The sequence below is a fragment of the Micrasema longulum genome, unplaced genomic scaffold (assembly GCF_059751315.1).
Source record: "Micrasema longulum isolate JH-2025_06_02 unplaced genomic scaffold, ASM5975131v1 h1tg002816l, whole genome shotgun sequence".
Taxonomy (NCBI): domain Eukaryota; kingdom Metazoa; phylum Arthropoda; class Insecta; order Trichoptera; family Brachycentridae; genus Micrasema; species Micrasema longulum.
The window spans coordinates 3,248-31,233 of NW_028279940.1; the positions used below are offsets into that span (position 1 = coordinate 3,248).

At 31.6% G+C, this 27,986-nt stretch overlaps 1 protein-coding gene across 1 annotated transcript; it reads right to left on the minus strand.

Moving 5' to 3' along the window:
• LOC148271535 (serine protease inhibitor 27A-like) lies at positions 1-27,986 on the minus strand (the record flags this gene model as incomplete). The annotated part of the gene is made up of 8 exons (XM_088241273.1): positions 1-162; positions 3,216-3,389; positions 5,117-5,267; positions 6,134-6,319; positions 7,915-8,126; positions 22,021-22,237; positions 26,110-26,289; positions 27,850-27,986. Coding segments are annotated over 8 exons (1,412 nt in total), but the record flags the coding sequence as incomplete, so codon positions are not given.

Below are 27,986 nucleotides of genomic sequence, written 5' to 3' on the forward strand. Positions count from 1 at the left end.
TTCTTCACTATCCAGAGAGAGTGTATCCAGTGCCATTGCGGAACATAGAACCCTCATTCTTCTGTAATGGAACTCTACCAATCTTCGCGTCAAGGGGACGATTAAGATTTGGGGTTGGATTAGATTGGTCGAGGAAATCGCCATGTTGAATCGGTTTAAAAACTGTGGATACAATATCTTTATTATGATTTTTATAATTTTCGGGGTATTTTCACCCAGCTGAAATTGTGTTAAGAACTGGATATCAAAAAATAATAAATCGAACCCCGGATCTCTCTTAAAGGGGTCCGAAAAAATACCACATGACCATTGCCGTAAGCTATCGCAGTCATATCGTACATATTAACCTCCATATTTTAAAAGTCTATTTCATTCAAAAACAAACTTCAAGAATTGATTACTCTGATCTAATGTTTTATTTCCATTTTGTTACACTTAGCGTCCAATTCCAAAGATGTAAAAAATATAATTTATCGACAATCTCTTGAGTATGCCCAAACGTTTGTAGACAGGCTGGATTTTCTCCCTAGGGAGTTATTAAGATTAAAATTTATTGCAACAGAGAGCTAAAACATTTTTGCGAAGGGAATGTGGCTTAATAATCTTTTTTACTTTACAAAAGTCAACGGATGAAAAAGTTGGGAAAATGTGGATGTTTAAACATAGGTAAAATGATTAAAGTTACACAGCGTGTAAAGTAGTCATGTAAACTAGCCAACGACAGGTCATAAGTCCTGTAAATGCCAAGACTCCTATATTCCCTTCTCAAAAATCTTTTCACTTTCTGTTGCAATAAATTGAGAATATAATTTATATCCTCATACTATTCTACAAATTTTCGAATCCCTTTTTTTGAATAAATAAGCTAGAAATATTTACTCTTAAAAAATTGGATGTAACTATGGATAACATAATGAAAATTACCTATTTTTATAAAGTATTTTTTGAAGAAGTTGAAACCTTTCCGAATTCGTTGAAACAGATGAAAACCCCAAAACTCATATTAAATGGGTTTTTTATTATGAACCTATAAATCTGGAGATATAATTCAGCGAATGCGTACATTTTTTTAGTACTTGTGATTATTTTATAACTTACTTTATTCAATTCGAATCCTGAAATCATTGCAATTAAAATTTCTCAATTATTCATTTGACATTTATAAACAGAATATCACGTAATGATATTTGATATAAAAACTTGAAATGAAAATCACACAATGTCTGTGAATTTTTAAAAGAATATTGATTGATTATTTTCCGTTTTAACAAATAAACAATTATTTTAAATACAGATTTGTACTACAGAAGAAATCGTGCAATCTAAATTCAAATAATAAAATGAATAAACAATATACCTTCACCAAATTAAAACTAAACGTTTTTTTTCAAATTTGTTTCTTATAAAGTAGCAAAAAAAATCGGTAGTAGGATGGCAAAAGGGTATATAACCGTCACTTTCTAACTGTACTGGACAAGCAAATAATTTGCTGAAACAGTGAAACAAACAAATAGACTCCAAATTTTAACATGCCATTTTGGAAGAAGCTACAGAAAAATACAAAGTATATCCTTTTGGCATATTAGATTATAAGATTTTGGCATATTTTATGTACAAAAAAAACAGTTTTTAAATACTTAACAGATATGCCATCACACCACCACAATATATCATGCGGCAATTCAGTACATCAAAGGATAAGCTATCAAAGTTACATTGGACGAAATGTTCAGGGAACAAGATTTTGCGTTTGTGCGATTTCTAAAATATTTTTTGAACCAATTGAGGTAATTTATATCTACAAAAAACTTTCAATACAAAATATTGATTCTTTTGTTAATAATTTTACATATTAAAATAGCAAATCTGTGGCTACTGATGTTTTTTGCATTAAAACAAAATGGACTTCAGTAGCTTAATCATAACTATCGACATGCTAATAAGCGACGTGATAACAATTTCTCACCATGGCTGTTTATCATATTCGCCACCACAATGGAACATCCGTGGACACCTAATATTAAATGTCAAAATGTTTACGTTTCGCGACGCATAATCTTGCTGCGCAATCACATATTTGAATTTCACGGTGTAAATATGGGAAATATTCCAAAACTTCTATTTTTTCAAATTATTTATCATGCTTTTTACTGCATTTAGCCGGTGGTTGGCAAGCCAAATTTCAAGAAAAGCAGTCGCCATAGTAATTGTAATTAAATTTTTACTTTTTTGTATTAAATACTCCTTACTATTTGGCAAATGATATATATTGTATTATTTTTATAGTAAACGCCGATTTTTTGCCAGTGAACTGTATTTATTTACGAAGAAAACAAAAAACAAAGCGACACAGCGTCGATTTAGAGATTACACACGCGTTGACTTATGACTGCGATAACTTAAGCATGTTTATTATTGTTCGTTGTGATCGCTCAAATGCTTCGCATGTTTTTAAGCACGTCGATAGTTATTTGTGATTGAGCTACAAAATGTTATTTCAACTTAAAAAGGCATTTTTACGACGAGACTTTGGTGTTATATTCACGTATAAAATAGCTTATTGCGATCATTTCTGCATTTTCAACATCAAAACGAAAAAAAATTTACTCCCATGTTTAATTCTCTAAGGTACAGAATTATTACTTGAAATATTTGTATGGGATTTTTTTTTATTACACATTTAAAATATTTCTAAAATTTTTTTATCATTTTTTAAACTAAACTCAATTTAACTTGATAAATAGTTTTGTTATATCTATTATTGCGGCCCAGCCACGCAATTATAAATCATTATTAACTATCGAAAAATAAAATAGCATAATTAACTCGAATTCTCTGTAGAAACGTAATGGTTTGTATTCAATTTTATAGCTGCTAACACCTCAATTGCCAATTGTGCCACTGACAAAATTTCATAGAAATATTCAAATTTTCATATTAATAATTCGCGTTGACCATGTCGATTCATTCTCGACAGCCTAAGTTATTCGTGACAACTGCACACAAATTTTTATTAGATGGTTTTGTTTATAAATACTCATTGATGTCACGTTTGGACAAATAGACTCATTGGCACAATAATTGGCAGAACACATGACTAGACATTACAATAATGAAATACAACAAAATCCGATTTAAATTATTCCGAATTAATAAATTCATCAAATCACAATACTGTTTAGTAGATTAATAAGCTGATCAATTTAATGACATACCATCAACTGGTTTTTCTTCCAGAACTCCTGAAGTGACTGTGGGGTTGTTGATAGTTCCGCTGAAAAGGACCTGCTTCGTGGAGTAATCTTCGATGAAAAACAGGAATGGTTTATCAGCGAGGAAGTCTTCTGGTACTTCATCATCAATACCGAACTTGTTCACCAAGGACACAGCTAAGGAAAAAAACAGTATGAAAATGTAACTTAACCAATTATTTTTAAAGTGGTATGAATCACCTAGGACCATTCAAATGTGTCGAAAAATATATCACTAAGACCTTGGACTTGATTGTTCCTTAAATATGCATGGAATTAGAACCTCGGACTTAACTACTATTCAGATAAAAAAAACACACTCCTGACATATGTAGTCGAATTACCAATGGAAACGAATATTCGTTCCGCAATAATGTCCCATAACTGGAAAAATGTCCACTACGATAATCAATGAGGAAGTTCAGTGTCTTTTCTTTTTTTATTCAAATAGAATATTAAAAGCAATTTTTTTTTATATATCGTATTATCAGCGCTATGATGTTTTGTATTTCTGAAATAACTCCACGTGTGAAGTCAGAGGTTGTTCTCTGACAGTTCTTCCGGTTGGTTTGTTTACGGTGACCAAACCGGATATCCTTCAAAGCTTCCATATCATTGGATGGTTCATATGAACCAGTGACGTCATTAAAAGTAGTACGTTTTTATTAAAATATTTTTTATTCTTTTTTTCGTACATTTTCAAGAAATTTTGCCATACAATTTAATGCTCTAATTCTTATCCCGCGCAAGAAAACATTTTTTGTATCCAATTTCCCATAGGACCAAACTTCCCCATTGAACTAGGGTGGATGCTATAATAATTGGACACTGAAAATAATGGTCAAAAATAGTTAAAGGTAAGCATTTATCTCCACCTTTAAATTTACACTTTTTTGTGAGTTTTTTTTTAAATGAACCCATCTTTTTTTACCATTAAATTTAGAACGTCCATTACTGTTGCATGTCTAATTACACATGAATATTGAATATTGATTATACTTTCACACGCTTATTTTTGTGTACAATTAGTATTTTGAAAATTGTATTTCTGTGGATAACTTTACTGGCTTTATTTTATGATTCCACATAATGTTATTTATTTGTTTTAAAGAAACAAACAGTCGACAATGAAATAATATTTTTTTAAATACAGTTTAAAGACAGGCCAGCGAAGTTTCTAAATAAAAATCATCCATATTATTAAATTGTGTTACAACAAAAGAATGTATTTATGTGTATTTATATGAGAGTAAGTGTAGATGTGTTTATGTGCATTAGTGTGGGAGTAAGTGTTCAGGTGTGTGCATCATTAAATAGTTAGTGGGATCGTATCGCAGCCAGAAATAAAAAGTCTTAATTTATTTTTAAATAAATTAAGGGGCATGTAAAATATATTAATAGATTTAAAAAAATAAAAAAATTTAGAGCAAGAACGATAGAGGAAAGAGTGTTGTGCATAGTGCTACAGACTGGCAGATGAAATAAATACTTATTTCTTGTCACGCGAAAGGGGACATTAAGATTATTTTGGATAGTAGCTTAAAAGAATCTACTTATTATTTAATAATTTATGTAAATAGCATAATTCAGATACAGTGCGTCTATTTTCAAGGGTAAAAAATCCATTTTGTTTGGCAGATTGGCTGTCAGTACAAAGCGTTTTATTCTTTTTATAATCTAGGCATTAAAAAAATTTTCGTTGAATATTTTCTATCCTTTCTGTGCTTGTTATGTATTGTGGGCTCCACATTATATAAATATATATATAGTGCTTTTGTTTTCCCTAATAAACAAAATAATAATAACTTTTATTATTTTCTTCCCTACGTTGACGTAAAACATATTTTAATGCAAGTATCTCTCACCTGTTGCGGCGTATGCCGTGGTACCGATTTCGTTCATTTCAATTCCTGCCTTCTGCAGAACATTACTAACGGCCAACTTGTTCTCGAGACCTGCCCCGGCTGCTATTCCTCCCAGGTGAGCGGTATTCTCAAAGAGCTCCGTGATACCCAACTAAAAAATTCATAAATTTATAGTTAATTAACTTAAAACGTGCAGAGATCATAAGCTTAGGAGAATCATATTGGACACATTGTAGCCAAAAATGTATCAATCATGGTCTGCTGTTCTGAAAATATTCCGACACACTAAAAATATTGTTGATTAATAAAAACTGGCCTCATGGAAACATAAATATCAAAAATATTTTCAAGCTTTTTCCATTAAGCACAAAAAAGTTTCAAATCTTTTACTTCTCAAAAATAACTCATGAAATAATACAAAACTCGCAAATGTTCAAAGATATATTTTTTTACTCCTTCCACTGTATTTCATAGCCATACTAAACTTTTGTAACAAAAGATATGTCAACATATTACAACAGAGATGAAGAACGTTTTAGAGAAGGTAATATGAAGTCTAGGCATCCACAGGGCTTATGATCCGTCATTGGCTGGTTTAAGTAGCCACTTTACACACTGTGTAACTTTCATCATTCTGCCCATATTTAAACATCTATATTCCTTTCATTGTTTCATCCGTTGATGTTTGTGAAGTTAAAGAGCTAAAACTTTTTTTATGCGGGTGAAATTCATATAATTGAATTATTTCACCTACATACTAGGCAACGCCTGAAAAATTTTCAATTTCTATATTTTTTCGTGGACCAGGTGGATTTATCAACAATATTTTGATTTTTTCCAAATTTTTGTAGATATATGGGACTCTCTTGAAAAAACACGAAAAACTCAGTCAGTCAGAAATTGTATCTTCAAATGTATCTACTAATTTCAAATTAAAAAATGTTTTTTTTTACCAATGAGTTAATCTATGTGTTCAAAATATTTTCTTACAAAGTTATTCGATTTGGTTGAAATTACCTCTCTTAATACTGGAACTAGGTGGGACTCGAAGACATATTTGAACTTGGGGAGGGTGACCTTAACATTGACGTTCTTCAGAGAGTTCATCTCCTGGTTTAGGTTGAAGGACGTCAGTTTCTTCTTCATCTCCGGAAGACCTTGGATGCTGTTTGGTAACAGAATCGTCATGACGATTGATTGTCCCTGAAAATAAATAATATTGCTCTAATTTCAAAATAAATAAAGACAATAAACTTGATTACCACTAACATCACATTACATCTTTTAATCTAATTATATATTTTGCATAAATTTGGGGAATATTTTAACTAACACGTCGTTATATTTTTGTCCACAAAAACTCTTTTTTCTTGTCTATTTTTTTCTTTTTCGTTGTATAATCTTACAGTTATTTGATAGTTTAATTATTTAAGAGTTTATTTAAATTTAGGGTTTTGAACCGCCACATGCTTGTAATTAAAATATTTTTTTTTATCACACATCGTCACTTTAATTCGAATACAACACAATTCACTAAGTGATTACTTTACAGGAGACTATAGAATTATAATATACACCAGAAGGTGCGTAGAATTAAGTTTGCATACATCGCACAGTGTCCAAAATTGCCAAATGCACCCTCTACTGCATGACATCCCACCTGCGTGAAGTAGCCGCGTAATGTTGCCAAACCGCGAACAATATAATATCGTAACACAAATGTAAGATAATTTTGTGTTCTGTTTTACCAAAAAAATATTTTACTAGCTGGACTATAATAAAAAACCTGGTACTTTTATCAGGCAAATGTAAAAAAAAAATAGTAATTAAGTAAAATTAATTCCGTTTAATATTACACTTAAGCTTATTAATAGAAAGCCAGGTAAAAAGTTCGACTACCCTGACAACACTAACAAAATGTCCGCTTTGGTTTATTTAACAATCTGACAGACGGTAAAATAATCGAATATTCAAATAACATTATTTGTGAATTCTCTGCAAATACATCACATGTGATCCCACCTTATTCCCTTTTAATCCCAGGAGTATTTTGTCACTTAAAAACGATACAACATGGCGTAGTTGAGTTTTAATCGGCAGTTGCGTACTAAAGCTAGGGTTTCCTAGGATAGCGGTGCCCGTATCTTAACGGCCGTAGTGAACGGTGATGCGGTAGGCAGCCGTCGTAGTAGTGAATAGAGAGTGGTTTTATTTTTTATCGGTGTTATCAACACCATTTTTATAGGAAACCACTTTCTAGTCACCGTTACGACGGCTGTCAACCGCATCACTGTTCACTGCGGCCGTTAAAATACGGGCACCGCTGTCCTAGGAAACCCTAGCTTAAGCGGCGTCTACAGAGTAAATTATAGCCAAAGCGTAAAACTAATTATTTCTGAGGATAATTATATGCAGGAGACAATAAAAACTTCATAAATCAGTAATTTTGTATGTAACTTTAATGGATTATTTAGCAAATATTCTGTAATTAAGATATTCTTGACTTATCCGTATTTTATTCAAGCACACTGTACTACTGACCACCTACTGACATGTATGGTGAAAAATACTCAAAAAAATATTTAGAAAAATAATAAATAATCAATTCAATTGAAAAGTATTCCAAATTCAAATTTAGGCGACAACATAAAATTATATTATTTTGCTGTGTCACGCAGGATGGGCAACTGCTTAAAACAGTATGTTTCAGATTCTGAAATGTTGGTTCTTGTTTTGAACATTTTGTATAACAATGGTCATAACAAAGATGAGAAAAAAAAACTTCTTCAGAAACATACTTTGAATGGCATCCTCAATATTTTCGCGTCAAGGTCTCTGGATTCAGTATAGTTGAACTTCTCAATTTGGGTCATGAACGGAACGTCGACTATGTTGGAAGCATTGATGTAGAACTTCCTGTTCTTTGTATCTTTTACAGGGAAAGGAGTTTCCCAAGTTCCCTTGAAGTAAATGGCTGATAGAAGAAGCAGCACCACATCTTTCAAGTCATCTGAAATTAAAAATAATATGTAAGTTGGTTGTGCTAAGGGCGGGTTATCACTAAAGACTTTACAGGGCACTGGAGATTGAATAAACAACTTGCTAAAATGAACATTTCTGAAACTTCTAGGCCTGGGCCTGGGCTTGGAAAAAGAGATTTATTATTTATTTATTTATTTATTTGGTATATCAACAGAAATACAGCAAATATACACCTACAAACGAAAATATATGATATAAAACCAATAGCTTTTAAAAATTAGTGCATTGAATTGTAAGGCAAAATTTCTCGAAAATCCGCTACGTTGGAACTTTACAGGTTCTTTTGAACAAAAACCAATCAATAATAGCGTTGTTATTTGTCGTGATAGTTTTGCTGTTTTTGGGTTGCCATTTTTTCATCGTTTCAACTCACCGAGGACAACTAGCGACGCCACGGGAGGAGTAGTTTCAAAATTACGATACTTTTAAAAATGATAAAACGATACATAAAATAATACATTTTTATGATTAGTTGGCAGCACTGCACCAATACTAAACAGAAAGTCTCCGCCAGGAATAACATATTACGAAAGCTCATCGGTTCATCTTGGGGAGCATCTTCACATGTACTCCGCACTTCTGCCTTGGGTTTGGGTGTCTCCCCAGCAGAGTACGCTTGTCCCGTTTGGCAAAAGTCAGCACAAGCCAAACAAGTGGATGTTGCTGTAAATGACATGGCGCGATTGGTGTCCGGCTGCCTTAAACCCACACCAGTGCACAAACTTTGTCCTATAATAGGAATCGCTCCACCCAACATCAGGAGAAACGTAGCAGCGGACACGGAGAGACACAAACAGATCCTCCGAGACTGGGATCGAGAAGGAGTTTCCTCAAAATCACAATTGACTTGAAGACCTCAGCAGAAAAACGCAGGGAGGATCTGTGGAGATAGGAACTCGGCGATAGGCTCTGGATAATGCCATCCGAAAGCACAAACACCGCCCACAGTTTGGACTTCCCTACGTAGAAAGTTCTCAACAGACTAATGGTAGAGGTGTCGGGTGCAAATACAATCAACAGAGGTGGGGTTTTCTGAAGATAGATGATGACATGAACTGTTATTGTGGAGAGGTGCAGGACGAACTTCATTTGCTGCGGTGTCATAAATCCAGTTAACTTGTAAAGAGGATGATTTGAGGATGACCACTGACAAGGCGATATCTGTCGCTGCACATTGGAGTGGCAAGGTCTGAAGCCCGGACCCGAAAGGTAACTATGTATGTTCTCGCCGAACGCAGCCCTGTAGATCGATGAATTAAACATTTACGCACCTAAAGAGTTCTAAAAATAACCAGAGAAAAAATCATCAATTTGAGAAAAATCCCGCGTCATTCGGTTCAGTAGATCGAGGACACACATACGAACATTTCCTTATGTATATATAGATTGATGATTAGATCCAGACACGGTATATCCATCGTGCTGCAAATCCGGTCATTGAAAGCTTTTGTGAATTTTATTAATAAGCGTGAATATTTTTATTTTGTTTATATCTATTGTGAAGGCCTTAACTGCCATGTCCAGTTCGAAGAATTCCTGCACGTATTATTTGTTGCTTTACAAAAAAATGTGCTTCGAATTTCTACATTACTAACATTATGTTGTACTCGTATGTGTATTATACCGACATTTCACTAATAAAATAAGAATGTTTTTTGTGTAATTTTCTAGATTATTACTAGGTAAAAATTGATAGATAACCTTTGAAGTAGTCAGTCCGATGCGTACATCGTCAAATAAATATCATAGTTAAATAATTGTGGCTTTTTCATCAAAGTAGATAAAATAGGTTGCGTGGAAAAAGTAAGATACTATAAAATTACTCATTTTGCTTATTTTAACGAAAAAACAACAACTATTCAGTTTTTTTTAAATGTTTTTTTTTGCACTACAACAGGCCAGGAGGCCCAGTTACAGTGGTGAATTACATCACGGAACACCCAGGCTTGAGAAAAATTACATCTGATTTTTGTGTTTTCACCGGAAATCGAACCCGGAACCTTCCGTGTGTGAGTCAATCGTCTTGACCCTACACCGCGGAGGCTATTCAATCGGGTTGTGGTCCCGTGGCTAGTGTTGCGGACTCACGAGCCAGAGACCCGAGATTCAAACCCCACTCTGTTACTTCAATTGTAATTTAAACTGTAATTTTAACTGTCATTTTATCTGTAATTCTAATCGTAATTTGAAAACAGAGAAAACTCGGATTACTCTTCCATAAATATGTCTTCTTTTCCCTTTTTCTACATTTTCTACATTTTCTAAATTGTTGATTCTAATAATACTATGTAAAGTGTAATTTCTTCTTCTTTGTGCTAACTTGTGTTTACTTGTAATTTAAAAACAGAGAAAAATCTGATTACTCTAACGTAAATATGTCTTCTTTTTCCTTGTACTACATTTTCTAAATTATTAATCCTTAGAATACTATGTAAAATTTAATTTCTTCTTCTTTGTGTTACTTTCAGATAATTATATTACTGATGTTTTCATTATTTATGTTATGTAGACCTTCCAGAACTAAGGCAGAAAGCGGTAACGCAACATTGAGTATTTAATCCCATGAGTCATCGAAAGGAGGCAAAAGATTCTTGTATTCTTCGAGTTATTTTCAATATATAGACATAATCTTAATTATTATTATGAAGTGTTCTATTTTGTCGTGATTTTAAATGAATAGCTGAAATTTTAAATCTAAGCAATTCTACATAATATTTTATAATGCAAATTGTTACCTTAAACATATATGATCATTGTTTTCAGATGGAGAAGTTCTATTGTAGATTGTAACACTTCATTGATTTTGTCAGCATTTATACACATATCTTCTTCTATTTATGTCTTTATTCATATTGTTAAATTATTTGTTTTAAATACATGTAACTAGAAAAACTACTTATTTTCTATGTCTGCAACGCGCGTGCTGTAATGCAACTCAACACCTTTTTTTTCTTCTTCAAAAAACTATCACTATAAACAATATTTTGAGTTTGTCCAAATTTTTGTAGACAAGGATTGGATTCAACTCCCTGGGGAGTTGTTTATATTTAAATATTACAACAGAGATGAAGAACACTTAAGAGAAGGTAATATGGAAGTCTAGGCATCGACAGGGCTTATGACCTGTCAATGGCTGGTTTAAGTGGCCACTTTACACATTGTGTAACATTCACCATTCTGCCTATATTTGAACATCCATATTCCTTCAATTCCTTCATCCGTTGATGTTTGTGAAGTTAATTTTATTTTTTTCAAAATTTGGACCAACTCAAAATATTGTTGATAAATTACCTGGTCCATGAAGAAGTATAGAAATTGAAAAAATAATATTTTCAGGCGTTGCCTAGTATGTAGGTGAAATAATTCAATTAGATGAATCTCACCCGCATAAATAAAGGTTTAAGCTCTTTAACTTCACAAACATCAACAGATGAAAGAATTGAAGGAATATGGATGTTCAAATATAGGCAGAATGGTGAATGTTACACAGTGTGTAAAGTGGCCACTTAAACCAGCCATTGACAGGTCATAAGCCCTGTAGATGCCTAGAATTCCATATTACCTTCTCTTAAATGTTCTTCATCTCTGTTGTAATATTTTAATATCACTATAAATGTAAATTACTGTATTTTTAATGTAAAAATGTATTTATTTTGAGCGAAAGCCTTGCATAAATAAGCAGGGCAGAGTCAATAAAGATGGGGGGGGGGAAACCTACTTTACCCCAACTTGATTTCCATTTTCTAATAGTGAGTTATTTACAACTCGTTGAAAATGGCCACCAAAATATTTAGGTAAGTTATAAGAACGCTTATATTTCTTTAAAAAAATAAAATTAATTAAAGTTGACTTTTTGTGGTGCAACTAACTCTTTATCGGTGCACCAAGGCCTCAATTGAAATGGAAAGTTCATAAAGTTATCTCCGACTTTATAAAGTAAAAGCGAATTTTCGGTATAATTTTTTTTTTAGGTTCACAATTATTTTATAAAACATGTTCAATAACAAATAACTGATAAAGATACTTAAAATTTGTATACAAATCACACATTTCCATGTAAAAAAAAACGATTTTATTTAATCGACACTTGAAGATAACTATGTTAACTTTTCATTGTAATCGAGGCCCTGGCGCAAGAACGTTTTCGTAAACGGACTCAGACAGACGACAGTTCTTCGAACTGTAATATAAAAATAATCGAATTGCGTAAATCATGAAGAAATAATACCCGCATGAAATAGATTAAGTTATCGGCCGTGTTGGGTCATTTCAGATCCAAAAGTGTCAGAGAGCTAAAAGATATAAAACAAATACCATTGTTATTTTACAGCCGAAAAAAAATTACCTACATTATTTTAGATTTTGAAAATAAATAAGACTTATTTTTCAAATATCTTACTTTGATCGAACAGAGAAATTTTTTAATTTCTACGACATTTTAAGTATGCCGAAATCGATCGAAATTTTAATATATCGTCGCTTCAATTAGTTTTTGTCCAACAAACCATTTTTAACGAAATTGAGTAAAGGAGTTTTGAGAAAGCCTTTATTTATAAAATTCAAAAGAAATATACAAAATTTGTCTTAAATTGTAGTAATTATTTATCAATATAAGATGATTGGCAAAAACTGAAATTCAACATATTAAATACTTAAGACTAACAATAGATAGACAATTGACATGGAAAATTCATTTCAGCAATTTAATTAGCAAAGTGGCGACTATATTAAAAATATAAATAATATAACTAAAGTAAAAATCAAAAAATTTCTTTCAAAAACGGAAAAAATTCTAATGTATGAAGCCTATGTAAAAACTAAAATATGTTATACGTAACTACTATGGGGAACAGGATATCAAAATGACATAAACAGACTACAAAGACAACAAAATGAAATATCAAAGTTAGTAAATGATCTTCCCTATCTAACTGCAACTAGAGAACTTTTCAAACAAACTAAGCACTTAAATATAACTGAAATCTTTCAACTAGAACCATAAAAGTTAGTCCATAAATTAGCCACTGATGTAATTGTAGACGAAGAACTAAAACTTGAAAAAAATTGTAGTAAACATGGACACAATACGAGAATATCAGAAAAATATGCAACCTTCTAAAACGAGACAAGGACAGTCGAGACTAATAAACCAGAAACTGAAATTTTACTATAAACTACCAGACAAAACTAAACAAAAGACAAACTTTTCAAAAGATGTAAAAAATATTTTTATCAACAACAGAGTATGAGTAAAAATTATATATTATTTTTGTAAAATGAATAAATAAATGGGTAATAAATAAATTTTAAACTAAAAAAAAACCTTCAAGCTCTATTTCTGCAGATTTGTGTTTTGGTATGTTGGACAAAAACGAACTGAAGCGACGATGTGCGCTTTCGCTGCAAGATATGTTTATTATACAGCGCTCTTGAGCTGATTTTTACAAAAATGCGCTATATTTGTGTATTTATTGTCCAATATTGTAGTCTGCATGACTTTACGGGTTGTTTTAACCCATTACGTAATACAAACTGTATACAGGGGTAGAATTATATTGCGAATGGCAAATTAATGAGAAGAAAGCAGATAGCTGCTAAACTGCCGATATGTACAAAATAATAGGTCTATATTATCGGTGAATTCTGAATTGTATTCGTACGGCTTCTGTGTACGTAAAACAATGCACAAGATCTCGCTCTAATATAATTGTTGGAAACTACAAACTGATCTCTTTTGCACTTATTTATTTATACATTTTCTGTTGTTTTATACCACAATAGGGAATTACGGCACAGAACACCCATGCTTGCGAAAAATTACTATCAATTTTGTGTTGGAATCTCCCATGCCACAAGTTAGGCGTCTAAGCCATTACACCACGAAGTCTACCAAAAAATAAATAAATACTCGAGTTATTTATTTATGTAAGCTTAATTTAGTTAATATTATTTATGTTCAAAGCATTAACTTTGTGGTCAAACATTTTAACTAATGTTAGTAAATATTAGTACATAACCATTTACCGACTTATTTAGTCTACCGGTTTCGAGACGTACCGGACGTATCGAGATACATTGGGAGAACGTCACGTAGCTTCCATATTCGCATTAAAGAATACAAAAGATGTTCAAATAATAATAATTTTTCTGAGTTTGCTAATCATCTTAAAACTTCAAATCACGATTTTTGATAAAGACAAAGGAGTCAAAGTTTTGCATTTAAATAATATAACAAGGACTCAAATTAAATAATATGGAGATTTTTCACATTAAAAAAGGCTTACAAAATAATATTCCCTTATAAATAATCAAATAAGTTTTCAGTACAGCCCACTTTTTGTATTAAAAATTTACCAATCGGGTAACCCTACCTCAACCCCTCCTCCTTCTGAACTCCCTTCCAATTCTTCAATGTAAAACTAAATGTTTTTTAATTAAGCTGAGTGTATGGCTAGACACGGTGGCGTTCGCATCTCTGTAAATCTGCTTGTGATATTTTTGGAAATACTATATATATACTAAGGTGATGGTGAAGGTGAAGGTGTTTCGTAGTATTTTCATGTTGGTGTAGTGAGTGTCCTGACGAAGAGACGGGTACGTCTCGAAACCGGTAGACTAAAAAAGTAGGTTAGTGGTTGTATACTAATATTTACCAACATTAAATAATTTAGTTAGTTCATAACATCTTAAGAACTAATATAAACTTTTGATAACATATTTATTAGATTGTGATAAAATTATAAATAAACTTATCAATGAAACTTCTTGGTTTAGTTTTACTTTTTATTATTTTGACTAACGAGCGATTTTGCCCAAATAGGCATCTTCAAGACTGGTGAATTGTTTACAACGTTTACAGTTTTTATACTATTCTTAACATATTTTGGAGATAAGATCAAATAATTAATTTAACAGAGGACAGAAAACATAAATATTTACAACTAGTTTGCTAAACAGTTCATTTTTGGGAGTTTTGGGACCGAAATTGACTCCCAAAAACTCCCAAAACAAAAACATAAAACATCAATATTAACATATTTATTAATCGAAATTTCTCAAGAACATATTTTATCAAATTGATTTTAAATATTCCAATGCTTTGTATTTCTTCTGTTTCTTCAGATAACTCATTCTAAAACTTTAATTCCTTGTACAATGAGTTTTAAGACTCAGTTTTTCTCCTAGATGGTAATTTGATATATTTCATCTCTAGTTTAGTATAAATAATATTGTTGGTTAAATTTGACCACATTTTTTATTTTATTTATCCCTATAATTATTGTATGTATAAAAATCGCTACATTGTTTTTTATTTGTTACTGTACTGTGAGCAAGTCAATTTCTTTGTGCATCCTTTCATTTGTTTTGAGTATAATCGTCATCGCCTTATTTTGAAGAATTAGTATATTTTTAATTCCCCCTTCATTACATAAAAAAGGATGGAAGAACAGTAGTTTATATGTTGACATATGATAGTTTATAGTCTTTAAAATGTAACATGATTGGAATGACTGTTGTCAGAAAAAGTAACGAGATAACTTTGTAGTAACGTCAAAGGAGTTATTTATATTGACACACGAAAAATCATTTGTATCTGGCGTGTTAATTTTTTTTTATACAATGCTTAAAACATAAATCAACCTGAATATATAAAATCAGCTTTAAAACCAAAAAAAAACTAAAATAAATCTTAATATTAACGACGTTCTTAAAAGGTTACAGCATTTTGCAAAAACGTTAAGAGATGGGCAAATTGATTAATGTGAATTGATCAAATAAAAAAATTATTCGTTTGATGATGTTCATGAAAAAAGTATAAATATCTCATTTTTTGGAGAACAATTGAACGTAGTTATACAGAAAGCAGCCAGCCATAGAAAAGTGAAACTGAGATAATAGCCATTTTGTGAAGAGTGAATTATAAAATCTAAACAATAGTTTGAATGTTTTTGACTTTAACAAACGATAAACAATGAATACATAAGTTTTTTTTAGATATTACAAAGAAAATTTTTATCGTGTATTTGACCAGTTTAAAAGATTTTTTAAGTACAATAAGATTTTTCTAGTTTTGTGGGTGTTTTCTGCAAATTAAAAAATGCCGTTTTTGTGATCGACACTTTTTTCCGGAAGTGATTAATACAGTTTTTTATATGAAAGCGGTCTGGCTGTTTTTAGCAGAACATAGAATTGACCTTACTGCACCCGATAACATCAATATCTCATTTTTCCAAAATTGTGGACTGGCTGCTTTCTGCAAAATTAAGTTCAATTATGTTAAATACACCATAATAGGCTTGTTTTTTCGTTTTTTTATATCAATTTTCGGAAACAGAGATTCATGATTGCATGAAATAACTGATAAAATCGATTTGATTAGTGATCATTAATTTTCCATCACTAATGAAATTAGTTTGACAGCTGTCATTCTAATCAAGATATATTTTAAGGACTATAGTTATGGTGCACCGATGCAGTCCTCAGTTCACTTTTCGGTGCTAATAATTAGTATGATAATTTAAAACATTGGCACACCTCGTGATCTAGTGGTTTACTGTTGTTATTTGTGTAAATATATAAAATGTATATGTTAAGATTTGTACCGTGCCGCAATCGTTACTACAGCATACTAATGCATCATGCTAATCTGAAATCTGTATGGTTTCGCAGTCTACGCTTTTTGTTTCTTTATTATTTGTGGATGACTTTAATCACATCCCATCATCTCTGTATGGACGCTGTAAACGTCGGAAAATAGCAAACGATAAACGACGTAATAACTATTATCATGCTCTTGCTAAAAAAAACTAATTTGGTAAAGTTTTAGGGTGTGGAAAACGGGACAACGGGACAACGAAACGTCAATTTGGTCGTTTTTAGTTAGACATAATTCGTCCGATGTGCAGTTGTCTTTTTCGCGCAGATCGGGGAAGCATTTGCGAGAGAGAGACAGGAAAAAAATATCTTATTAAAAAAACTGTCTTGCACCGCACATCCTTTTAATATTTTTGGATAGTCCAATCAAAACTGTACTTATTTTGTTTTTTTATATTTCTGTGTTGTTTGTTTTTTTTATCGATAAAAGGCATTGACATATTAATACATAGACATGCCCTGAGCCCTCAAAAACGATGACGCTCATGCCCAAACGCACAGTCATGCCTAACGTGTATTTAGTCATCCTTTGTCCAACTAGGCGTGACGCTTAGAATCAAAACAAAAATACCTATTTGTGTCATGAAAACGTGTAAAAATTTTTCGGGTAAACATTTTTTTAAAAATTGCGTAACTTTTCATTAGTAAATACGTGTTTTTGAGTGATTAACAAAGCTTAAAACAATTATTATTCATATATAAATATTATTTTTTGTAAACGTCAAACTACGCCTGGGGGCGCATTGCTTAATTAGAGTGATGCACTGATGGGAATACGTTTTTGAAATATAATAAATCAGAGTTAATTTTAACTTTTCGTTCCTAAAAATTCAGTGAAAATAATTAAATGAGTCGAAATTATAAGGAATTTAAGGAAAGAACCTAATTGGAATCCATAAAAAACTAATGTTGATTGTAACATTATAATAAACACTTTTTTATGTACCAAAGACGAACCCTGTAGCGGTATTCTGGATCTTCGCTACCCCCTAGAGTTTGTATAATTTGAAGATTTTTTTAATGCGACGATACTTTGCTTCATATAATGGCCATATTGATGATTAAACGTCAAATGGTGTATACTCATAAAACTGCTTCAAAAACGAAAATAAAACAATACGGTTTGGTCAATTAAACCTAATTAAGTGTTTTGGGTAATGCTTAAAAAAGCAATAATGTTCTAAATTAAAATCATCAGGTTTGATTTCACGTGTTCATGTTTTTTGGCGTTTAATTATCAGTGTGGTATATATGAAGCAAAAATAAGTGGTATGGGAAAATAAATATCCCCGAATTAACCACTCTCTAGGGGATAGAGAATATTCATAATTGCACCCTAAGGCCCCGATTACAATTGGAAATTGACAGAGTTACTGTGAATTACGTCGACTGTCTATAAAGAAAAACCGATATTTATCAAAATTGAGTATATTTTCATTAATATTTAAGATATTTTCGTCGGTAACATATAATTGAACACGTTTAGAAGAAAAAAATGTACGTATATTCTGCTTTTCATACAGAAAACTTACTTTTACTTTGTAGATCAAATTGAAGATAAATTTTATCTTCCCATTGTAAGTAATCGGGGCCCAGGGCTGGTATTCCAAACGCTGTCGCGGCCGTAAAAAAACCATTTATCTCATATAAAAACCATTTTTACAAAAAACACGAGATAAGGTGTTTTCTACGGCCGCGAGAGCAGTTTAGAATAGCACCCCTGTTGTAAATAAACAGTACTTAATAACTATGGGTACGTTTTCGTACTTTTAAAAATATTTTACTCTACGGGGCGCGTCTATGTATTATATGTTAACGAATCATTTTTTTTTTAATTTACGAAATATATTTTAATCAGGCGTTGACTTTGCATGCATATTTTATTTGCAGGAAATTTCTTTTCCACTATTTCCAATTAATTGTTTACAAGTTTATACTATGTCCCAGCGGCAATTACTGAATATATACATGTTTGTCCGTATTTAACATCCATTAGTGATAATTTCCATATCTCAGATATGTTATCTCGTTGACCTCTTCATTATTACTGGCCGAGAGAAGTTGGAATTCCCAGATCATATTTTTTCTGATCATTTCAAGGCGCGTGCGGTAAATCAGAATTTGTCACAAACAAAATACAACTCTCGAAGATGTTCACGAAACACTGACTTCTTGAAACTGCCAATTTGGTTGAATACCTTTGTTGTAGAATCAATTACATCATTTGGTAAAAACACACATTTCTTTTTTTAAATTTATTTTATTTATCAAAAGAAAACAACCGCCATTATAACAAAAAAAATATTTACGAATAAACCAAAAGTATAGGCCAATTATAGTTTTCCATACATTACTACATACAATTTAAAAAAAAGAAGCAGAAAAGCGTACCTTTAAAAAGCCACTCCGCACCATCCCACTCGTAAAAAATAAATTAAATATTACATGATAATGAAATAATAACAAAATAAAAGAAAAAGTTTTTTGTTTACTCGGACTTAAAAATCCTTTCGCCGGCGGATCCATACGGAGTAACCCTAGATCAGCCCTCCCTCCTTTCTTCTTTCAAACAAGAGAAAATAATAACAATATTAACGTGAACAAAAAAATAAAATAATAGGTAGATACAGTTTAGATTTAGTTAAAATGATTATTTTCAAATAGGGTAAAAGCATTTTTTTTATTTGTTTAAAGGTAGGAAATATATTTCGATTTCAGTAAAAAACGTTTTATAATTATTTAGAATTCTGGGAAAAGATGCATTCTTATTGTTATTCGTGCTTGAAATACTAACATGAAACAATTTTTAAGACTAAACGCGGTCTGACTTTTTCATACAAACGTATTCCCGTATTTCTCGCTGGATTATGGCACCAAAACAGTGATTTTTTACTTACTATAGATATTCACCATTCGCGTGTCTCTGATGCTTTGTTTTTTTTTTTATAAATGATTTATTATTGTAACTAGGACCAACCAAAAACCCTTTAAGGCGGCCAGGTTAATCTGCCGTCTTCGGACGTACAGTATATAAATATGATAACTATTTTTGAAGAACGCAAAAAGTACCGGCAAAGAAAATGTAATTTTAATGCTCTTTATTAAACTCTTGTGTGGCTGTGGTGTAACACAAATATACTGCCGTCATAAGAAAGAAGGATGTTTCTACATAAAACAAATAACGGAGAAAATAAATATTTTGTAACTCGGAGATTGAAAAATTCGCTGTGTGGAAAATACTACAAAAATTAAGTATATTATTATGCGACAGTATGTATTATGGTTTGCCCTAACGGAATATATATATTAATTTTACGCTATATATTTAAAAATTAACATTTTCCTCTTTTTTTTAGAAAAAAAAAATACAAGAAAATATGTTATACTCCAATGAAAAGACGTTTCTAGCTAAAAACGCCCTTTTCATTTAGTAATTAAGTAAAAGTCTTTCTTTTTTTGTGTTATTATGCCAATTGATTCTACTCAGCCAAATAAAATTGACGTTACTGGCTATTTACTGTTTTTAAAACTAGTAACGCCGACCTAATAATAAATTAACTTCGAAATTACCAGCAGATCTTAAATTTTATTGAAAACGACTAGGTACATTCATTTCAGATGTTTTTAAAACGGAATAGACGAAAAAATAAGTATTTCAATGAGTCTTTAATAATTATGTAAGTCAGAACAGCCTTTTAATAATATTATTACATTTGGTAATTTTTAAGACTTTTTGCAGTTTAGTTTCATTTATTAGTTAAAATAATAGGGTTGTGGTTATTTTACGAAGATATATCTATTTTTAGCAGATGCGTATTTTTTTCCTGATTCCGAATATGTATTTAACTCATTTTCGAAAAAAATGTAAGATGCGTCTTCTTTCTTATGACGGCAGTATACATTCTTGATATTTATTATTATTTTTTTTTTCTATTATAAACAATGATTAATAATAAAATTAATGTGACCTCACTGAGATGTTACCCGTACACTTAACAATATATATAAAATAAATTACATGTGAGAATATACATAGATGACTATAGATGAATATACATATACAGAGATAATTATTGTTGTCATATAATATGTATGTTCGTTTTGAACCAACGCAAGCGTATTTTCATATCTACCTTGTTTATTGTTGACAACACATCATATGCACAGCATTTCGTGATTACCTACCGTATTATATAGAACTCATTGCAGATTATTCATTCAATATGTACGAATTAAAATGCTTTATTTTTAATAAGGTTTTAAAACTTACTTTGCTTTTAAAAAATACAATCAAAACATTATAACTTACTGAATAAAAATATTTTTAAGAAGTTTTCGAAAGTAGGTATAAATTATTTTTTATTTTATTTTCTTTATAGTCAAACCTCTTACTCCTATTCCCTTTTCAAGAAAAACACACGTTTTAAATATTATTTTTAAACTTACGCACCCACACACACGCACTCTCATACATTCACAACGTACAAATTTCGTAAACTCTTTTCTTATGTATTAGGTTTGTATTATAAGATTAACAGTGGATTCTTTTAATCGGCTTTTATATTGTTAATACATGTCTACTATTTTTTTATGTAATAACTGCGAAAATTCCGAATAAACAAAATAAATAATTAACAAAATGTGCAGACAGTTTTAAACACTACGTATGTAGTTCATTTTTCCGGCACAAGTTATTTACGACTTTTAGGAAATAGTCTGAAAATTTAAATATTTGAGTAAACATTAAGAACTCAAATATTTCTCTATCAAAAAATTTCCAGGTTTTCTTTAAAACCTGTCACATCTGAAACCACGATGATCGGTATGAGCCAGAAGACATATGGCACATTAAATTTTTTTTTTAGAACGAATAAGATTTTAAAAAATTTAAATATCAAAAAAAGCAAATAGTTGCGTACTTCTGCAGTGGTGAAACGAGAAGGGGAAAGGGGGGAGTCTGACACTGCGCCACGCTTCCCTCACTTCTCCCCTGCGGAAGTAAGCAACCATTTGTTTTGTTTAATATTTTATTTTAAATTTTTTTCTTTGTTCTAAATATTTTTTTTAATATGCTAATATATCTTCTTGCCCATACTGATCATCGTGGTTTCAGATGTGACAGAGTTTAAAAAACACCCTGTATACAAACAACAACAATAAAGAACTGAAATTAAAAAATATTTTTCAAAACACGTGGTTTTACTTACCCTCCTGCAGTAGCTGGTTAATGTTTCCCCTTGTGGTTTCCTTGACCCACTGGTTGGCATCAGCTACCGTCTCCAGCGGCCGGAGACTATCCATGGACTTGACCTGGGTGCCGAAGCTGTACTCCAGGGACGTCTTGTATTTGCCCCTCATGTTGATGATCTTATCAGCATACAATCTGCTGGCAATGTCCAGAGTGTACTCGTCCGATACCGGGCTCTAAAAATACAAAATATTTTATTTCGGTAATTCAAAATAGTTTGTTTTTGGCTATCGACGACTTCATTGTTTTAAACAATTTCTTCCAATCATCCAAAAAGAGATTTTGAATTTATTTTGAAAAGAAAACATGGCGTATTTATACTTCCCAGCAAACAAATGTGAATGCCGCATGTAACACAAATGTTTAGACCTTTTATGAGCAGATTTCTTGAGATATTTTAATTTTATATTTGGCCTACTAGAGTATTCTGATAATGTCTTACCGCGAATGCGCGTAGATATTTTTTGTGTTACATAATTAACTAACGGACCCGACAGACGTTGTCCTGCCCGAACGCTGGCAAAAGACTTTTCATTGATAAGTAGGTACCTAGGTACTTGTTTATAATTAAATTCCAAAACTAAAAATGGTTAATATTCAAATATTGAATTTAAGTGAGTACATAGGTACTTGTTTATGGTTTAATTCCAAAACATAAAATAAATATGTTTTCGAATATGGCATTATTTTTACAATCGTCAAACTTCGATCTTCTCACCAACAGAGGGGTGAACTTATGTAAGAATACGATTTAAAAAAATATATTGAATTTAATATTATTTTAGTATTACCAAAAATACAATAAAATAAAAATAAAAATGAAATTGTAAGAAATTTAAGGAAAGAATCTGATTGAGATCCACAAAAAATTAATGCTGTTTGTACACATTCAACAACAAAAAAAAATACACACTAAAAAACAGCATCCCTTCATTTTTTTGTATATATTCCCCTCAAATGCAACCCTGGTAGATCGATGAATAAAACATTTATGCTCCTTATTTCTTTTTTTACAAATTAGATTGAAGATTTTAATACCTACGAACACGCTCAGCGCAAAGATCTATATTTCTCTGAAAACCGCACGTAAATCGGTTGAGCCGTTTAGGAGAAGTTCAGTGACATCACATGTTCAGAGAATATATATATATATAAAGATAATAACATTTGCTTTGTACTTGTATTTTAGTTTTGAAGCTGTAAATATGAACTTTTGTTTAAATATTATGTTTAGACTGTTGTATAATGAATAAGAAAGCTTCTAAATGTTTATATTTATTGCGCAATAATATTTCGTATAAAGGAAATACTTATTTCATGTTTTGGAAGTATGCAGTTTGTTTAGGGGGCTTAAATTTTGCAGGCGTGTCATGGATTTGATTCATAACATACCAATTGTTCTCCTATACAGGGTGTTCTTTAAACCCTGTCACATCCGAAACCACGATGATCAGTATAAACAAGAAGACATATTGGCACATCAAAATATTTTTTTAGAACGAATAATTTTTTGAAAAATAAAGTACCAAAAAAAGCAAACGGTTGCTTATTTCCGCAGGGGTGAAACGAGGAGGGGGAAGAGGGGAGTCTGACACGGCGCCGCGCTCCCCTCACTTCTCCCCTGCAGAAGTAAGCAACCATTGGTTTTTTTTAACATTTTATTTTTAAAAATTTTCTTTGCTCTACTTAAATGTTTTTAAAAATATGCTTATATGTCTTCTTGCCCATACTGATCATCATGGTTTCGGATGTGACAGGTTTTAAAGAACACCCGTATAAATGGGGAACACATTAAAATCTCAGTCCATCAGTTAGATCTGTGGGAGTGTTAGTCACGCCGTTCCCCTGCGAAAGTGGGTGGAGAGGATAGAACGCCGTTTCACTATGTATTTGCATGCGGACCACGCTTCCTCTACTTTCAAACGTCTTATCTTTACAATTCACTTCCAGTTACATTATTCTAGACACCTGCGCCCTGTTTGTTACGCTCATCTGAAGAAATTACTACGGTACTTCTAAATCTATCAGAAAAATAATGTAAATTTTAATCGAGTGTTTTTTCTACTTTTACTACGATTGCCGTGTTCTAGAACCAAAACGACGAAACAACTATTGTAAACAAAATGCAACATAATAAAATGCTAATAATAACAATGCTAAAAATTAATTTATATTTTGATTTCCTTAAACGGTAACAATTTTTTTTCTCAACAATAAAAAAAAGAATTAGAAAAAAAGAGATACCGAAAAAAGAACAAAAACACTTCTAAAAATGCAAGACGATTTTTTTTTTAGTGTCATAGCTTTGATTTTATTTTTGTTGGTTACAATTTTTTTGTTTTTTGATAAATTTCATAATATATAGGATATGGGATCAAGTAACGAGTTTGGAAGGAGACGAGAAGAAGATGTAAGAAAAATAAGAAAACATATGATAGAAAATAATATTTTTCAGGCGTTTCTCAAAGGTAGCCAGAGAAAGCGATTTTTCATTTTTTTTATTTGAAAATTTATTTGTGAACCCTTACGGATTATTACATTCATTTTACAAAAAAATAATATAAACATTTTTCATTCATACTCTGTTGTTCAAAATAATATTCTTTACAGCTTTTGAAAAGTTTGTCTGAGTCTTTTGTTTAGTTTTGTCTGGTAGTTTATTGTATAACTTCAGTCCCTGGTTCATTATTCTTGATTATCCTTGTCTGGTTTTAGAAAGTTGTATATGGTATTTGTCTGATATTCTCGTATTATGTCCATGTTGACTACAATTTTTTACAAGTTTTAGTTCTTCGTCTACAATTACATTAGTAGCTAATTTATGGATAAGTTTTAATGATTCTAGTTGAAAGAGTTCAGTTATATTTAATTGCTTAGTTTATTTAAAAAGTTCTCTAATTGCAGTTAGATAGGGAAGGTCATATCCTAACTTTAATATTTTATTTTGTTGTCTTTGTAGTCTGTTTATGTCATTTTGATATCCTGCTCCCCATAGTAGTTGCGTATAACATATTTTAGTTTTTACATAGGCTTCATACATTTGAATTTATTACTTTTTGGAACAAAGTTTTTGATTTTTAAAAAAAATTCTAAAATCTAACACTTAATGGAAAAATAATGACTGGAAAATAATGTGTTATATCGAGGAATAAAAAGTGTGCTCTCCTGAGAAGAGCGAAGCGATAATATGATCAGAAAGGTAATACATGGAGATGCCATGAATAGTGGGCCGAATACTGAATATTCAGTCACGCTCTCGGCTGAAGCGCCAAATATTCGGCGGCCGAATGTTCGGCAAAAGACGTGCATTTCGCGCGTGACGAGTGACGACCTGTCGACGCGTCTTGTCGCCTCCACACGCACCGCAGCGAGACAGCGAGACAGCGAGACAGCGACGCGCGACGGGGGGCGGGCGGTCGAATTTGTTTCATTTGCGAGTGGATTATTTTGCGCATGTGTTTTTTGTTTATTATATCATCACATTGTTTTACTAATAATCCTCATTAGTAATTATTATTAGTAATCAGTTATTATTTGTTAATTGTACGTAAGAGCAACATTCAATAAAAAATCGCGTATTTGGGAATATTTTGAGATTTGTAGTGAAGCCGCGGCCTCGTTGTGTAATGGTCAGCCAAATAAAATATTTATTTAGAAAGGTGTTTTTACACTTGAATATTTCATTGTCCGTGGACTGGTGCCTGAAGCGTAAGACTGATCATCTTACCTTCGTGTAACTAAAATGACCAAGATTCACTGCGATTTGTGTACCAATTCAATGCCCTATGAACCTGTATGTGCAGAAAGGGAATGATGATAATGATGATGTATTATAATGAATAACCACAAAGTTAGTGCTTCAAATATTGAATTTATATTTAAATTTGATTAAGTTATTCTATTAAATGAAGAAGTGAGAGAGATTGGAGGTTGATGCGCTGGTTAAAACGAAGCCACTTGACTCAAGTGGCTTGAGCATTCAGTACAGTTTTTTTAATTAAATACGAAAAAATCACCATCCCTTTACAGAAACTTAATTTTCACTAACCTTCAAGCAATCTCTGATCGCTTTGAACTCCCTCGCCACCATTTTTTCATCAGCCTTGAATCCCATCACCTGCTGCAATTGTTCCTTGGTAGTACTGCCACTTCCTAAATAGAGGATAGCCATTGCTATCTTGACGCTGATCGGTGATACGAGAGTATTCTCTTTTTGCTGGTTAAATTTCTAAAAACAAAATGTTATAAATATTTCTATGGTTTGAACCCCGCTATACCTTAACTTGGTTCCCATTTTCTAGTAAAATTATGTGCTGGTAGTTAAAAGTTATATTTGTTCCCAAAATATCCAAAAGTTGGTAAATTGTGGGAATAATATTAATTTTTGTTATTTATTAAATAGATCTTATGGTGCGTACATCAAATCAGGTAACGTATTAAAAAATATATATATCAACAATGTTTTGAGTTTGTCCAAATTTTTGTAGACAAGGACTGGATTCAACTCCCTGGGGAGCTGTTTATATTAACATATTACAACAGAGATGAAGAACCTTTAAGAGAAGGTTATTTAGAAGTCTAGGCATCTACAGGGCTTATGACCCGTCAATGGCTGGTTTAAGTGGCCATTTTACACATTGTGTAACATTCACCATTCCGCCTATATTTGAACATCTATATTCCTTCAATTATTTCATCTATTGATGTTTGTGAAGTCAAAGAGCTGAAACCTTTATTTATGCGGGTGAGATTCAACTAATTGAATTATTTCACCTACATACATTCACCTACATACTAGGCAACGCAAACATCAACAGATGAAATAATTGAAGGAATATAGATATTCAAATATAGGCAGAATGGTGAATGTTACACAGTGTGTAAAGTGGCCACTTAAACCAGCCATTGACAGGTCATAAGCCCTGTAGATGCCTAGACTTCTAAATAACCTTCTCTTAAATGTTCTTCATCTCTGTTGTAATATATAAATATATACATATGTTAAAATCTTCTAAAACTCATGATGGTCAATTAATTAGGAATAATTGATGAAATAATTCAATTACTCTCATGTCCTGGTTGTTTCTAAGAATAACATATTTTTAATAATATTTAAGTTTATTTAAAAATATATATATTTATATATATATCTATATTTATTTAAACATACAATACGGCACTACTGCCAATTACAATGTACATAGATTATATAATTAGTTATCTACAAAAAACATGATTTACAAAAGCACAAAGTTCCATTTAAACAATAGTAAAAAAAGATGAATAAGTCACATTAGAGACTGAACCATTTTACCCACAAGGCAACGCCTGAAAACAATTTTCCAATATTCAATATTCGTATTTTACCAGTTAGTTTATTCAAGAATGTTTTGAGAATGTACAAATGCTTGAAGACTGGCTGGATTTTCTCCCTAGGGAGTCATTTTTAAATTTGTTGCAACAGAGAGGCAAAACATTTTCGAGAACGGAATATGGAAGTCTGGGCATTTACAGGGCTTATGACAGGTCATTAGCTTTGTTGGAATGGTAAATGTTTCACAGCTTGTAAAGTGGCCTGCTGTAAATGTTTAGAATTCCATATTCCCGTCTCAAAAATGTTTTCCTTCTCTGTTGCAACAAAATTCAAAGATAATGTTTTCGCTATCACACGTCTGTCCTATGCAATAACTTATTTTGAGAGCTTTGTAAAAATAATCAGCTTTGTAACCTCATTGAAAAATGCATCTAATCATTTTACGCAGAGTTAATACAAATTAAAAATACATACCCCTATTAAGTTCCAATCAAAATCATCGTGGTATTCTTTTTGTGTATCGAGATTGGCGCATTTGAAGAAATTATCTGCCTCTGTACTTTGGGTGCCATACTTCTGACACGATGCCAAATCCGCTGATAACAACAAAC